This window comes from Hyperoodon ampullatus (assembly GCF_949752795.1).
Source record: "Hyperoodon ampullatus genome assembly, chromosome: 7".
Taxonomy (NCBI): Eukaryota; Metazoa; Chordata; class Mammalia; order Artiodactyla; family Ziphiidae; genus Hyperoodon; species Hyperoodon ampullatus.
Window position 1 is genome coordinate 32,999,772 of NC_136920.1, and position 15,887 is coordinate 33,015,658.

Sequence of the window (15,887 nt, forward strand, 5' to 3'; positions counted from 1 at the left end):
ATGGTAGAATTCACTGCCATGGAACAGAATAAAGAAAAAAGAATGGAAAGGAATGAAGACAGCCTAAGAGACCTCTGGGACAACATTAAACGCACCAACATTCGTATTATAGGGGTGCCAGAAGGAGAAGAGAGAGAGAAAGGACCCAAGAAAATACTTGAAGAGATTACAGTCAAAAACTTCCCTAACGTGGGAAAGGAAATAGCAACCCAAGTCCAGGAAGTGCAGAGAGTCCCAGGCAGAATAAACCCAAGGAGAAATATGCCAAGACACATACTAATCAAACTGACAAAAAATAAAGACAAAGAAAAATTGTTAAAAGCAACAAGGGAAAAACAAAAAATAATATACAAGGGAACTCACATAAAGTTGATAGCTGATTTCTCAGCAGAAACTCTATAAGCCAGAAGGAAGTGGCACAACATATTTAAAGTGATGAAAAGGAAGTCCTACAACCAAGAATACTCGACCCAGCAAATATGTCACTCAGATTCGACAGAGAAATCAAAGTTTTACAGACAAGCAAAAGATAAGAGAATTCAGTACCACCAAACCAGCTCTACAACAAATGCTAAAGGAACTTTTCTAAGTGGGAAACACAAGAGAAGAAAAGGACATACAAAAACAAACCCAAAACAATTAAGAAAATGGTAATAGGAACATACATATCGATAATTACCTTGCATGTGAAGGAATTAATGCTCCAACCAAAACACACAGGCTCACTGAATGGATACAAAAACAAGACCCATATATATGCTGTCTACAAGAGACCCGCTTCAGACCTAGGGACACATACAGACTGAAAGTGAGGGGATGGAAAAAGATATTCCAGGCAAATGGAAATGAAAAGAAAGCTGGAGTAGCAATACTAATATCAGAAAAAAGAGACTTTAAAATAAAGAATGTTATAAGAGACAAGGAAGGACACTACATAATGATCAATGGATCAATCCAAGAAGAAGATATAACAATTATAAATATATATGCACCCAACATAGGAGCACCTCAATATATAAGGCAACTGCTAACAGCTATAAAAGAGAAAATTGACAGTAACACAATAATAATGGGGGACTTTAACACCTCACTTACACCAATGGACAGATGGTACAGACAGAAAATTAATAAGGAAACATAAACTTAAATGACACAATAGACCAGATAGATTTAACAGACATTTATAGGACATTCCATCCGAAAACAACACAATACACTTTCTTCTCAAGTGCACATGGAACATTCTCCAGGATAGGTCACATCTTCGGTCACAAATCAAGCATTGGTAAATTTAAGAAAATTGAAATCATATCAAGCATCCTTTGCGACTACAACATTACGACATTAGAAATAAATTACAGGGAAAAAATGCAAAAAACACAAACACATGGAGGCTAGCCAATAACTAAATAAGAGATCATTGAAGAAATCAAAGAGGAAATCGAAAAATACCTAGAGACAAATTAAAATGAAAATACAATAATCCAAAACCTATGGTAGGCAGCAAAAGCAGTTCTAAGAGGGAAGTTTATAGCAATTCAAGCTCACTTCAAGAAACAAGAAAAATCTGAAATAAATAATCTAACCTTACACCTAAAGGAACTAGAGAAAGAAGAACAAACAAAACCCAGTTAGTAGAAGGAAAGAAATCATAAAGATCAGAGCAGAAATAAATGAAATAGAAACAAAGAAAACAATAGCAAAGATCAATAAAACTAAAAGCTGGTTCTTTGAGAAGATAAACAAAATTGATAAACCTTTAGTCACAATCATCAAGAAAAAGAGGGAGAAGACTCAAATCAAAAGAATTAGAAATGAAAAACAAGAAGTTACAACGGACACTGCAGAAATACAAAGCATCATAACAGACTACTACAAGCAACTCTATGCCAATAAAACGGACAACCTGGAAGAAATGGACAAATCCTTAGAAAGGTATAACCTTCCAAGACTGAACCAGGAAGAAACAGAAAATATGAACAGACCTAAAACAAGCAATGAAATTGAAACTGTGATTAAAAATCTTCCAGCAAACAAAAGTACAGGACCAGATGGGCTTCACAGGTGAATTCTATCAAACATTTAGAGAAGAGCTAACAACCATCCTTCTCAAACTCTTCCAAAAAATTGCAAAGGAAGTAACACTCCCAAACTCATTCTACGAAGCCACAATCACCCTGAACCAAAACCAGATAAAGACACTACAAAAAAAGAAAATGACAGACCAACATCATTGATGAATATAGATGCAAAATTCCTCAACATAACAGTAGCAAACAGAATCCAATGAAACATTAAAAGGATCATACACCATGATCAGGTGGGATTTATCCCAGGGATGCAAGGATTCTTCAATATATTCAAATCAATCAATGTGATACACCATATTAACAAATCTAAGGATAAAAACTACATGATCATCTCAATAGATGCAGAAAAAGCTTTTGACAAAATTCAACATGGATTTATGATAAAAACTCTCCAGAAAGTGGGCATAGAGAGAACCTACCTCAACATAATAAAGGCCATATATGACAGACCCACAGCAAACATCATTCTGCATGGTGAAAAACTGAAAGCATTTCCTCTAAGGTCAGGAGCAAGACAAGGATGTCCACTCTCGCAACTATTATTCAACATAGTTTTGAAGTCCTAGCCATGGCAATCAGAGAAGAAAAATAAATTAAAGGAATACAATTGGAAAAGAAGAAGTAAAACTGTCACTGTTTGCAGATGACATGATAGTATACACAGAGAATCCTAAAGATGCCATGAAAAAAATACTAGAGCTAATCAATGAATTTGGTAAAGTAGCAGGATGCAAAATTAATGCACAGAAATCTCTTGTATTCCTATACACTAGTGATGAAAAATTTGTAAGAGAAATTAAGGAAACAATCCCATTCACCACCGTAACAAAAAGAATAAAACACCTAGGAATAAACCTACCTAAGGAGGTAAAAGACCTGTACTCGAAAACTATAATACACTGATGAAAGAAATCAAAGATGACAGAAAGCGATGGAGAGATATACCATGTTCTTGGTTTGCAAGAATCAATACTGTGAAAATGACTCTACTATCCAAAGCAATCCACAGACTCAATGCAATTTGTATCAAATTACCAATGGCATTTTTTACAGAACTAGAACACAAAAATCTTAAAATTTGTATGGACACATAAAAGACCCTGAATAGCCAAAGCAGTCTTGAGGGGAAAAAAAGGAGTTGGAGAAATCAGACTCCCTGACTTCAGACTATACTACAAAGCTACAGTAATCAAGACAATATGGTACTGGCACAAAAACAGAAACATAGATCAATGGAACAGGATAGGAAGCCCAGAGGTAAACCCACGTACCTATGGTCAACTAATCTATGACAAAGGACACAAGGATATACAATGGAGAAAAGACAGTCTCTTCAATAAGTGGTGCTAGGAAAACTGGACAGCTACATGTAAAAGAATGAAATTAGAGTACTCCCTAACACCATACACAAAAATAAACTCAAAATGGATTAGAGACCTAAATGTAAGAGCAGACACTATAAAACTCTTAGAGGAAAACATAGGAAGAACACTCTTTGACATAAATCAGAGCAAGATCTTTTTTGATCCACCTCCAAGAGTAATGGAAATAAAAACAAAAATAAACAAATGGGACCTAATGAAACTTCAAAGCTTTTGGACAGCAAAGGAAACTATAAACAATATGAAAAGACAACCCTAAGAATGGGAGAAAATATTTACTAATGAATCAATGGACAAAGGATTAATCTCCAAAATATATAAACAGCTCATGCAGCTCAATATTAAAAAAACAAACAACCCAATCCAAAAATGGGCAAAAGACCTAAATAGACATTTCTCCAAAGACATACAGATGGCCAAGAGTCACATGAAAATCTACTCAACATCACTAATTATTAGAGAAATGCAAATTAAAACTAAAATGAGGTAACACCTCACACCAGTTAGAATGGGCGTCCTCAGAAAATCTACAAACAACAAATCCTGGAGAGGGTGTGGAGGAAAGGGGACCTTCTTGCATGTTGGTGGGAATGTAAATTGATATGGCCACAATGGAGAACAGTATGGAGGTTCCTTAAAAAACTAAAAATAGAACTACCATATGACCCAGCAATCGCACTACTGGGCAAATACCCAGAGAAAACCATAATTCAAAAAGACACATGCACCCCTATGTTCACTGCAGCACTATTTACAATAGTGCCAGCTCATGGAAGCAATCAAAATGCCCACTGACAGTCAAATGGATAAAGAAGATGTGGTACATATATACAATGGAATATTACTCAGCCATAAAAAGGAACGAAATTGGGTCATTTGTAGAGACGTGGATGGACCTAGAGACTGTCATACAGAATGAAGTAAGTCAGGAAGAGAAAAAGAAATATCATATATTAACACATATATGTGGAATCTAGAAAAGTGGTACAGATGAACCAGTTTGCGAGGCAGAAATATAGACATACATGTAGAGAACAAACGTATGGACACCAAGGGGAGAAAGCAGGGGGTGGGGTGGTGTTGGGATGAATTGGGAGATTGGATTGACATATATACACTAATATGTATAAAATAGATAAATAATAAGGACCTGCTGTATAAAAAATAAATAAATTAAGTTAAAAAAAAAGAAATAAGTTTACTTATGAAATGTCATTTGCTAATTGGCATGAAGTTACCATACCAATACACACAGTGTATAACAGATTGAATTGAAGAAATTTAAAATGCCAGAAGAATAAGTGTACTATCATAGGCAGTAGCAATGACAACTATGACTCACTGGCAAGCCATCCAAATTCAGCTGTAGGCTTGACCATACCATTCTCCACTAGAGTGGTAACTGAACTCTGACATATTCATTTATTCCTTAATTATGGCGACATTAATACAAAGAGTCCTTTTTGGGGAAGATGGAGGAAGCAACTTGTAGGTTATTAAAACAGAAAAAGGATGGCAAACTAGTCTGATTAGCTTCATCAGGAAAAAGTTTATGTTCCACTAAAATTTGACAGCAATGCCCATTTCTTAATGAATGCTTTATTTTTCATTTCAGAGGTTTCTCTCTGAATTAACAAAATTTTACTGGGAAAAGATAGTGATTTCAAACACAAGTTGAGGCATGAGCCATCAATGCTACTGTGGAAAGATACACCTTATATTCACCAATGCAGAAAAAGATGATTATTCTTTCTAAAACTCACATAACCTCTAAGGGAAGAACAGCTTGGAATGAAGCAACCAGCCTATCACAGATCACACTACTTGGCTGTGGACAGGAATTCCAGGGTAGAAGACCACACTCAGGGTTCTAACTAGTGCACTTATTTGATCTCTGGATCACCCTAGTTCTGGACAGAGGAGAGAATAAAATGCTTACAAGTGTATTTACACTTTAAAATTCACAGAGAACTTTCCAAATATCATCTCATTTATTGTTTATAGCAGTTACTAGTTATCCCTTTTTTCCAGATGAAAAAATAAGGATCAGAGAAGATAAGTGACTTATTTAAGTTCACAAAGCAAATAAATCGCAGAACCAGAAATAGAACTTCAGGATTTTTGATTCCATGTCTTGGGGAGTCTCACCTATTCCTCACGCTGCTTTAACTGATACTGAGGACTTTTATGTTTAGGTCTCTCACTATTCAATGTGAAGGGCAGAGTACAATTGATTCTCAGTAACACCTAACAACGTACAATTTTTTTTCCTGAATGTTTATTTTACTTTGGCTGAGAACGTATACATCTTTTTATTGATTTATTTGTTTAACAGGCATTCATTAAGCTCTGGCTATGTACCCAGTACATGAGTCAGAATAAAGGTTACATAAAAATTTTAGTCAGAGAATAATGTCTATACGTTTAATCAACAAGAATCAGACATATCTAAGAAGCTTCCTCCCGTTGCCTTTTTCCCATTGAAAAATTGATAGTATAAGCCTTCTGTCACTGATAATCAATGGATTAATTATCTATTTTGTGAATTTGAATCTAAATCCCAATGACCTGAAAAGTGATCAGTATACTTCTTTGATTTTTGCATAAGCTTGGAAACTGCAAGTGAATTTCAATATTCATTTAAGTAAAATATAATTAGTAGGGTTATATTTGCTAAATAACAATGATCATCATCATAAATATTATTCACTTCCATTTCAAGATGAGAAAGATAAGGTCTAGAGCTGTTCAAGTTTACACAGAAAGCAAGCTGTAGAACCAGGAGTTGAATTAAGATCTTCACATTAAACTAGGTTTAACTTAATAATTAAGATTATTATTTTTTTCAAGTTTATCACATACATTTATTTTGATCTAGGATGAATTCTAAATCATTTTGAAAATCATAAACAATTAAATGAAGTCTTTCATTTCACCTACTGAATTTAATATTAAATGACTTTTTTTTTCCTTGATGTATCCAGAGAATTGAAAGAGAAATGGAATACAGGATAGCTCTAATGAAATATGAACAGCTTATTAAGGAAAATAATCAGACTTTGTTATTCAAAGGGATATCCAGAACCAATACCTTTTTTTTTTTTTTTTTTTTTCCGGTACGCGGGCCTTTCACTGTTGTGGCCTCTCCCGTTGCGGAGCACAGGCTCCGGACGCGCAGGCTCAGTGGCCATGGCTCACGGGCCCAGCTGCTCCACAGCATGTGGGATCTTCCCGGACCAGGGCACGAACCCGTGTCCCCTGCATTGGCAGGCGGACTCTCAACCACTGCACCACCACGGAAGCCCACCAATACCATTTTTAAGCCTACATAAATCGGATATACATTAATTCTGCAAAATCCAAAACCACAGCCATTTTGTCAAAATTAAGTGCATAAATTTCTTTCCTGAGGAGCTTGAGTATTTTTATATGTACCACTTCCCATCTTTAAAGATTCTTATTAGTAAAAATAGTTTATCAGAGAATTATTTTTCTTCAGAGTATCCCAAAATTATAAGGGAGGGCAATGTGTGTTTTCTAATTTACCTGAGTACTTTAGTGTTAATGTTGTTAGACCATTTTGGTATGGGAGATTCAGTTTCCATTTCAACATATAATGCACATAAAAAGTTTTGAGACATATTAAATTCTTTATTCTAACTAAGCTTCAAAATCTGGTGTGTATTTTGCATATATGGCACCTCTCAATTTACAGCAACCACATTTCAAGAGCTCCACAGACACATGTGGCTAGTGGCAACTGTATTGGACAGTATAGGTATAGAGGAAAAGAGAAATACTAAACAAGCAACAAGAACAGCATAAATGCTGTGACAGGCTAATACAGTGCTATGGGAGCAAAAAGAAGAGAATCTCAACTAATTTGTGTAGGACTGGAAAAAACTTCTAAAGGAAGTGACATTTCAACTAAGCTCAAAAGGAAGAGCTGACATTAGCCACAGGAAAGGGTAGGTGTAGGGAACTTTAGTGAAGGGAACACTATATACAACACTGTATATGTGTTATTTATATGAAAATTCCTGGCTAGGAGTTCTGAATAGTGCATATAATCAGTGAAGTCCTTCAGGTTGTTTTTGGAATTACCTTACAAATTGCTGACTGGTAATTTACAAAGGAATTCATGGTAGTTGTAAGTGTTCTATTCCATCCTAGAGCCCCAAATCTGTCTTCTGGAGCTCCCATGATCTGGAAGAATACTAGAACTGTAGTTATTTGTACTAGCAAAAGGCACTAGGCTTTAGGTTTTATAAATACAGCTTAATCACTTTAATTATTATATAATTCCACTAAGTATATTGTGATTACAAGTGTGGTGGTCTTTTTTGTTCTGATAGATGATTAGCTTTTTGAAAGCAAAGGAAGTGATTTATATTTTTGTCCTTACGTGGCTTTTACTATGTGTCAGGAACAGTGGCATATTTCCCAAAGTGCTTGATAATATTGAACATGTTTAGTATGAATTTATTAAGAAACAGAAAAGACATTCAAATATAATCACTGCATATTATAGCCTGCTAAAATACATGTTTGTTAAATAAAGATATTGCTTAGGAACTGTATGGGGTTGAACAGTGTCCCCCATAGTTCATGTCCACTGGAAACCAGTGAGTGTGACTTTATTTAGAAATAGGAACTTTGCAGATATAATCAAATTAAGATGAGTATATACTGGATTAGGGTGGGCCTTATATCAAACATGACTGGTGTCCTTATAATAAGGGAAATGTGTACACAAAGACAGATGAACAGGGAGAACACCATGTGATGATGGAGGCAGAGACTTAGTGATGCATCTACAAGCCAAGGATACCAAGGACTGCTGGAAACCACCAGAAACTAGGAATAGTCAAGGAAGCTCTTCACCCAGAGCCCTGCTGATACCTTGGTTTGGGACTTCTAGCCTCTAGAACTGTGGAAAAATAACTTTCTGTTGTTTTAAGCCACCTAGTACGTGGTACTTTGTTACAGAAGTACTATGAAACTAATATAGAAACCTTCTTGGGCCCTCCATTGCTTCCCATATTTCCTTATGAAGCAGCTCTCTTAAGAGACTTCTATTTAATGTACTTGACAGATTAATCCCTTTCTCTACTAAACAAATTGTATTCTACTATCTAGAATTCCATATAGTCCTGCTCCCACCAAAAGAACTGTATGCTTACAGCCCAGAGCACTTATATTGTCAATACATAGTTTAATGAAATATCACATGAACTGATGAAATATGAATGCAAAAGGAAAGACAGTTGCTGTTTCCATGAATACTAAGTTGGAGACTTTGGAAACTTTTCTCTTATAAAGGTGAGTCACATAAAAATGCAATCAAATTAGATGTGGGTGAGGTAATCATTAAGACAAAAATAATGAAAATCTAGAAAATATGCTCATTCAGATTACCCTGTAAGTATCTTTAAATTCTTCATTTTAATAAAAATAAAATTAGAGCTTATAGAATATATGCCATGGCATCATCAAAAAATCTACAAACAATAAATGCTGGAGAGAGTGTGGAGAAAAGGGAACCCTCTTGCACTGTTGGTGTGAATGTAAATTGATACAGCCACTATGGAGAACAGTATGGAGGTTCCTTAAAAAACTAAATATAGAACTACCATATGACCAAGCAATCCCACTACTGGGAATATACCCTGAGAAAACCATAATTCAAAAAGAGTCATGTACCACAATGTTCATTGCAGCTCTATTTACAATAGCCAGGACATGGAAGCAACCTAAGTGTCCATCAATATATATAGATAAATGGATAAAGAAAATGTGGCACATATATACAATGGAATATTACTCAGCCATAAAAAGAAATGAAATTGAGTTATTTGTAGTGAGGTGAATGGACCTAGAGACTGTCATACAGAGTGAAGTCAGTCAGAAAGAGAAAAACAAATACCGTATACTAGCACATATATATGGAATCTAAAAAAAATAATAATAATGGTTCTGAAGAACCTAGGCGCAGGACGGGAATAAAGACGCAGACATAGAGAATGGACTTGAGGATACGGGGAGGGGGAAGGGTAAACTGGGACAAAGTGAAAGAGTGGCATGGACATATATACACTATCAAATGTAAAATAGATAGCTACTGGGAAGCAGCCACATAGCACAGGGAGATCAACTCGGTGCTTTGTGACCACTTAGAGGGGTGGAATAGGGAGGTTGGGATGGAGATGAAAGAGGGAGGAGATACAGGGATATATGTATATGTATAGTTGATTCACTTTGTTATAAAGCAGAAACTAACACACCATTGTAAAGCTATTATACTCCAATAAAGATGTTAAAAAAAAAAAGAATATATGCCATGGGTGTGGTTTATGTAAGAATGGATTTCGTGGGACTGCAGTTAGGACCCAACCATGTCCATATATATATATTTATATATATGTATGTATATGTGTATATATACATATATGTACAGGTTCTATAATTCTCCACTTGAAGCAACTTATTCTATTAGCCACACAATCATAACTTCAGACTACAATAAATAAGAGTGTTTCTACTATAAGTACAAGTTTATTACCCCATGTTTTTATTCCATCACTTATTAGCCTGTAAGTTTCATGAACACAAAGGCTCTATCTGATTTGCTCCCCATTCTACCTTCAGTACTTCGTAAAATGCCTGGTATATAGCAGCATCTCCCAAGATATTTTTTGAATAAATAAGCACAAAATGGAAAACATTTTTTTCTGTTTTTCCCTTCTCCAAAGAATTATATTATCATCAATAAAGTTGTATTAAAATGGGCTGCTTTGAGCCTTAAAAATGGATTCATTATGGAGAACTCAATTTTTTAATGGAATTTACAAAAATTGGGTTTTATCTACACATACATGAAAATTCTCATTTTTAGTATATCATTTTTCACAGCCTTAATATGCTTTTCACATCATAATCTTTCTGAAAATACTTATGTACCTATTCTACATCTTCAAATAATTTCTATCTGATACCACAGTGTTATTTCCCCAAGTTTACTGATTAGGGTTCTGAGACAGAAAAGTTAGCTTAATTTCTTAAAGGCAGATTCCTAATGATGCCTCAAATTCTAGGTTAGCATTGACATTGCCACTGTACTCTTGAGGAAATTGCTCACCCTCCCTGAGCCTTAGTTTCTTCAGTTATCAGATGAGGCTTTTTGACTGGATGATCTCTAGGATGCCCTCTACCCCGAGTCCTCATTTTCAGCACAGAAAATTCTGGATTTTCTTATCAATAAAAAAAAAAAAATGTGACTTCTCACTGCTCTTCTTTCCAAAATGGGAGACAGAGAACATAGCTAGTTAAAGAATGACAGAAAGGATAAGGTGGAGATGTGTTAGTGAGTATGGAGTAGGAAGAAAGGAAGGGACAGAAGACAGGGTGAATGTGATGTCAGCCTGCTAGGATAAACGTTTTGGGGGAAGAAAATCATGGAATATTTTATGCTCACATAACCTGCAAGATTTTACTCGTACTTTCCTACAGGAATCTCAGTGGTAAGTTGGAAGGGCTTTGAGGCCTTGAGGTATGCGGCTTAAAAAATTAAAGACTTGGTCAACTCTTAATAACTAAATAGAATATCGTTTTATTAAATTGTTATAAAATAGTTGCTATATGACGTCTAAATCTCAATCTCAGTGAATTTATAATTAAGTTTTATTCCTTAAACTATGTATGATATTAAGAGAGAGGCAACTAATATTAGGTTCTTTTTACAAGCTATACAAATATTCCTTTTTTCTACATCTTTAGCTACTTAAAGTAACTTAATAGGAACTACTAAAAAAAATCTTATTACATTTGGTAAATAAAAATGATGTAGAGTTTCAAATGGTCCAACAAGATGAAGAATTTACCACTGGAATTCTGTTAAATAACTTCAGGATTTATATTTTTGCCTTGGAAAACTTTCATCATGGAACACAGCTGTGAAACAACTTTGGCTTCAGACAGAAAGGCTATAATAAAGCACCTCCTAGCTATACTTAGGTTCAAGAGGTTTATGGTGGTGAACAGCAGAAAAGATGAAATGTTTCAATAAGCCCCTCAGGCTGATTTAGTTAGCATTCACAAAGTGGAGTAACCTATACATCACATACCCTTTGTTAGCTGGTTGTTTAGAATAGATGTATGAGTCACTGGATTTTATTTTAGCAGTTGGGCAATGCAATTCTCCTTTTGCCCAAAATATTAAAATGCAGAAATGTGAAACTAAGAGAGGTAATGTCATATCTTATACAGGATGCTTATCAACCACTGTAATGGATAGAGAAATTCTTCTGCTCTTGTCATTCCACGTTTCACCTTGGTAGGCACAAATGATAAATCACCTCATGCACAGAAAATTTCTATTATTAAACTAATCAGCAAACTACAGTATATTTTTAAAAATTGTGTGTGGGGGAGAGGTGTTGGAGGGGGGAAGCTTGCAAATCCAAAGAAAGGTGGCATAAGAGAAGGATAGGCAAGATTCTATCCTGCATGATTTCAAGTACAAATGAATCCCTCTGGGAGTTTGGGGGGATTCATATATATATATACACACATAGATGTGTGTGTGTTTGTGTATATATATATATATATATATATATATTTTTTTTTTTTTTTTTTTTTTTTTTTCTTCTCTCAGACACTGTTCAGAATTAATGAGGGTACCTGCAACGATGCTGGCAAGCTGCTGGGTTCTGGTGATGGGGTAGATGCTGCGTGCCTGAACGATTGCTGAAGCGATTTTCTTGGCGTGCTTCTCCTCCCCGTATGTTCTCAGGATGGATGCAAGTGCCTGTTGATCTAAAGCGTTCACAACATCAGCTGCGGTGGGCATGTCAGGGTACCTACGCAGAAGAAGAGCTAATTAGTTCACTGACATCAGTTTTCATTGACAAGAGGTGAAACTTCAGAGTACTGAGACATAAAGTCAGGCATACACACATAGTCTAAGAGGTCTTATGAGGTTTTTAAAGTCACAGACTGAAATCTTACACAAATGAAATAGATTTTCCATTTCAAATACCCATGATTATGGCAAGTGGGACTGTGTGTGACATTCATTAAGGTCAAGGGCAGCAGAAAGTTAAAATGCTTTATTAGCCTTTAATTCAGAAAGAAGTTATTATTCCTTATGAAGATTTCTCCTAAACTAAAATAATGGAAAATGTTTTGGATTTAGTTTGTTCAAATTTAAATTACTGCTTGATTTTTTTTTTTTTTTAGTATAGAAGATACAAGGCTTACTGACTGATATTTAAATGAGCCTAGATCTCAGGAACTTAACTAAAGCTAAGACTGTAAAGTAACCAACTATTTATATGAGGGTACAAATTGAATTTAGAAAGTCTAAAAAAGAAGATACTGCTGGTCAGTTTCCCTCACAAAAACTAGAACAACCTTAATAGTAATAACATATATTATTTCAAATTGTTAACAATATGGGCTTATACACCCATGACAAAAGTCACCATGGGGTAAAATCTGGTAATTAACAAACAATATTAAACAGGCCTAGATGGTAATTTCAGGTGGAGGAAACAAAGCAATATCAACCTCTGGTCAAATAGAATAAATTATAGTAACAGGAAATAGCATTCACTTTGTCAGGCCATTCCAATTTACCTTAATTTAGGGAAATGTGTCAAGGAATTTTAAGTGATGAGCTAACTGAGATCTTAATTATTAGAAAGATAGCCTTGCTAATAGTACAGTTCTCTCTCCTGTAGTTAATATGTTGGATTGATTGTTGGTACCATACTGTAATGACTTTAAGTAAGAAGGATATAGTAGCTTTAAGACCTGACCATCAATCAGAGTGGGGATGCCAAGCAATACCTGAATCCGTCCTTAAAAATACTACATTGCACCTTGTTAACATGTCTAGTACCACCAGGAAAATAATTTTGTTATTGTCCTTGGCTTGTCCCCTATTTCGCCATGACCTCCATCTCTCTCTCTCTCTCTCTCTCTGTGTGTGTGTGTGTATGTGTGTGTGTGTGTGTGTGTGTGTGTGTGTGTGTGTGTAACCTTGTTTTCCAGATCCTGTGATTCTTCTTTTTTTTCTTTTTGGCTGCCATGGTACTCCCAGATCAATGAACATCCTATAAGGTAGCCTATTTCCATCTCAACAGGCTTTGCTCCTTCAATAACAGCTTTAAGGATAAAGATTTGGTCTATAGAGTCAGATCAACCTCGATCAGAATCATAGCCTTGCTCCTCATATTGTGTAAACTTTTGAACCTATTGGAGCCTCAATTTCTAACCTGTAAAATGAAAGTAACAATGCTTACCTCACAGAATTGTTGACAGAATTAAGGGTTCACGCAATTATAAACTAGATAGTATAATACCTGGGACAGAGAAACTCAATGAATGTCACTGTCCCTTAGATCTTGTCCATTCCTAAATTTGCCAAACATCATTCTTGGTCTAACTGAAAAATCTCTGTTAGATCTTACCTAGCTGTTAATTCAACTGCCCAAACCACCAAGCATCAGAATGAAACTTGTTAGTGATGGTAAATTCAGACTCATAGGCTACATGTACAGGTCTATCAGGACAATTCTAAGATTAGTATGGATGTACTCAGCATTTTTTTTAATACCTTTCTACTTTTAAGTAAGAAAATTAAAAGAGCATTTTGCTCAAATACAGTTCAGTGGATAATAGGCATAATTTTATTTTACTCTCATGTTCACATAGAATAGCAGTGTATTGGGTTAGCCAAAAAGTTCCTTTGGTTTTTAAGTAAAAATAAAAGACATTTTTCATTTTCACCAAGAATGTTATTGAAGAACATATTCACCATTTTGTTCCACTACCTTCTGCCATTTTTCTTCATAATTCCATCTTCCCAAAACTTTTTTATCTTTTTGAGCAAAGAACTGTTCCAGGTTCCTTTTACAGTCTTCCAGGGAATTGAAATTTTTTCCCTTAAGAGAATTTTGTAAAGACTGAAATAAATGGAAATCCAAAGGTTCAATGTCTGGTGAATACGGCAGATGAATCAGAACTTCCCAGCCAAGCTGTAACAGTTTTTGCCTGGTCATCAAAGAAACATGTGGTCTTGCGTTATCCTGTTGGAAGATTATGCATTTTCTGTTGACTAATTCCGGACACTTTTCGTCAAGTGCTGCTTTCAGTTGGTCTAATTGGGAACAGTACTTGTTGGAATTAATCGTTTGGTTTTCTGGAAGGGGCTCATAATAAGGGCTCCCTTCCAATCCCACCATATATCACCCTCTTTGGATGAAGACCAGTGTTTGGTGTGGTTGGTGGTGGTTCATTTCACTTGCCCCACAATCTCTTCCATTCCACATTATTGTACACTATCCACTTTTCATCACCTGTCACAATTTGTTTTAAGAATGGAAGTTTTCGTTAGTTTCAGTAGAGAATCGCATGCAGAAATATGGTCAAGAAGGTTTTTCTTTCGCTAACTTATGTGGAACACAAACATCAAAGCGATTAACATAACCAAGCTGGTGCAAATGATTTTCAACGCTTGATTTGGATATTTTGAGTATGTCGGCTATCTCCTGCATGGTATAACATTGACTGTTCTCAACTAATGTGTCAATTTGATTGCTATCATCTTCAACTGATCTACCTGACCACGGAGCATTGTCCAGCGAGCAATCTCCAGCACAAAACTTCACAAACCACTTTTGACACATTTGATCAGTCACAGCACCTTCTCCATATACTACACTAATATTTTTTTTTGCATTTCAGTTGTGTTTTTACCTTTCTTGAAATAATAAAGCATAATATGCTGAAAATGTTGTTTTTTTCCTTCCATCTTCAATATTAAATGGCTACACAAAAATTCACCAATTTTGATGTTTTTTTTTAATGCATGGTGATTTGACAGCTGTCACAATACAATCTAACAAAATTGTTTTGAATGAAGTGAAAGACAACTAAGGGCTACTAGAGCCATCTTACGGAAAAAAACGAAGAAACTTTTTTGGCCAACTTGTTTCCATAGGGCTACAAGGCAAAAGGGGCAATGCTCTGGAAAACTGATAGGCTGTTAAGAGGCTTCAGAATAGGCATTCAAATAGTGAAGAAGCCAACATACAAAATCTGCCCTTCCAAATTAAAAGTTAAGAGATCTTGTCAGTCCTCCAGAGATCACCAACTTACAAATGACTACACTCAGGAGGGAGAGAAAATATTAACATAATTTATTGCATAAATATTGCCATAATTTATGGCAATTCATTATTACCTTCTAGTGAAGAATACAACTGACAACAGAGCTAGACCTGCAAGTCCTTGAAGCTGGGAACTTCTTTCTGCTATATGAGAATTTATAATCCGAAAGCTACTGTTGAACTTGGGGTAGTACAGAATTAACTATGCTGTAAGATTCCAGTGTTAAATGGCAACAGGTTAA

General features: G+C 35.4%; 1 protein-coding gene across 2 annotated transcripts in view; it reads right to left on the reverse strand.

Annotated features, from left to right (window-relative positions):
* METTL15 (methyltransferase 15, mitochondrial 12S rRNA N4-cytidine) overlaps window positions 1-15,887 on the reverse strand; it is a gene marked incomplete at both ends in the record, with an annotated part of 193,899 nt that overhangs the window by 32,579 nt on the left and 145,433 nt on the right. Inside the window, one exon of one of the 2 annotated variants that reach the window (XM_079708765.1) lies at window positions 12,152-12,330. In XM_079708765.1, coding sequence (XP_079564891.1) covers window positions 12,152-12,330 — 179 coding nt within the window. The remainder of the gene's footprint in view (window positions 1-12,151; window positions 12,331-15,887) is intronic. The other variant, XM_079708764.1, reaches the window with a different exon arrangement.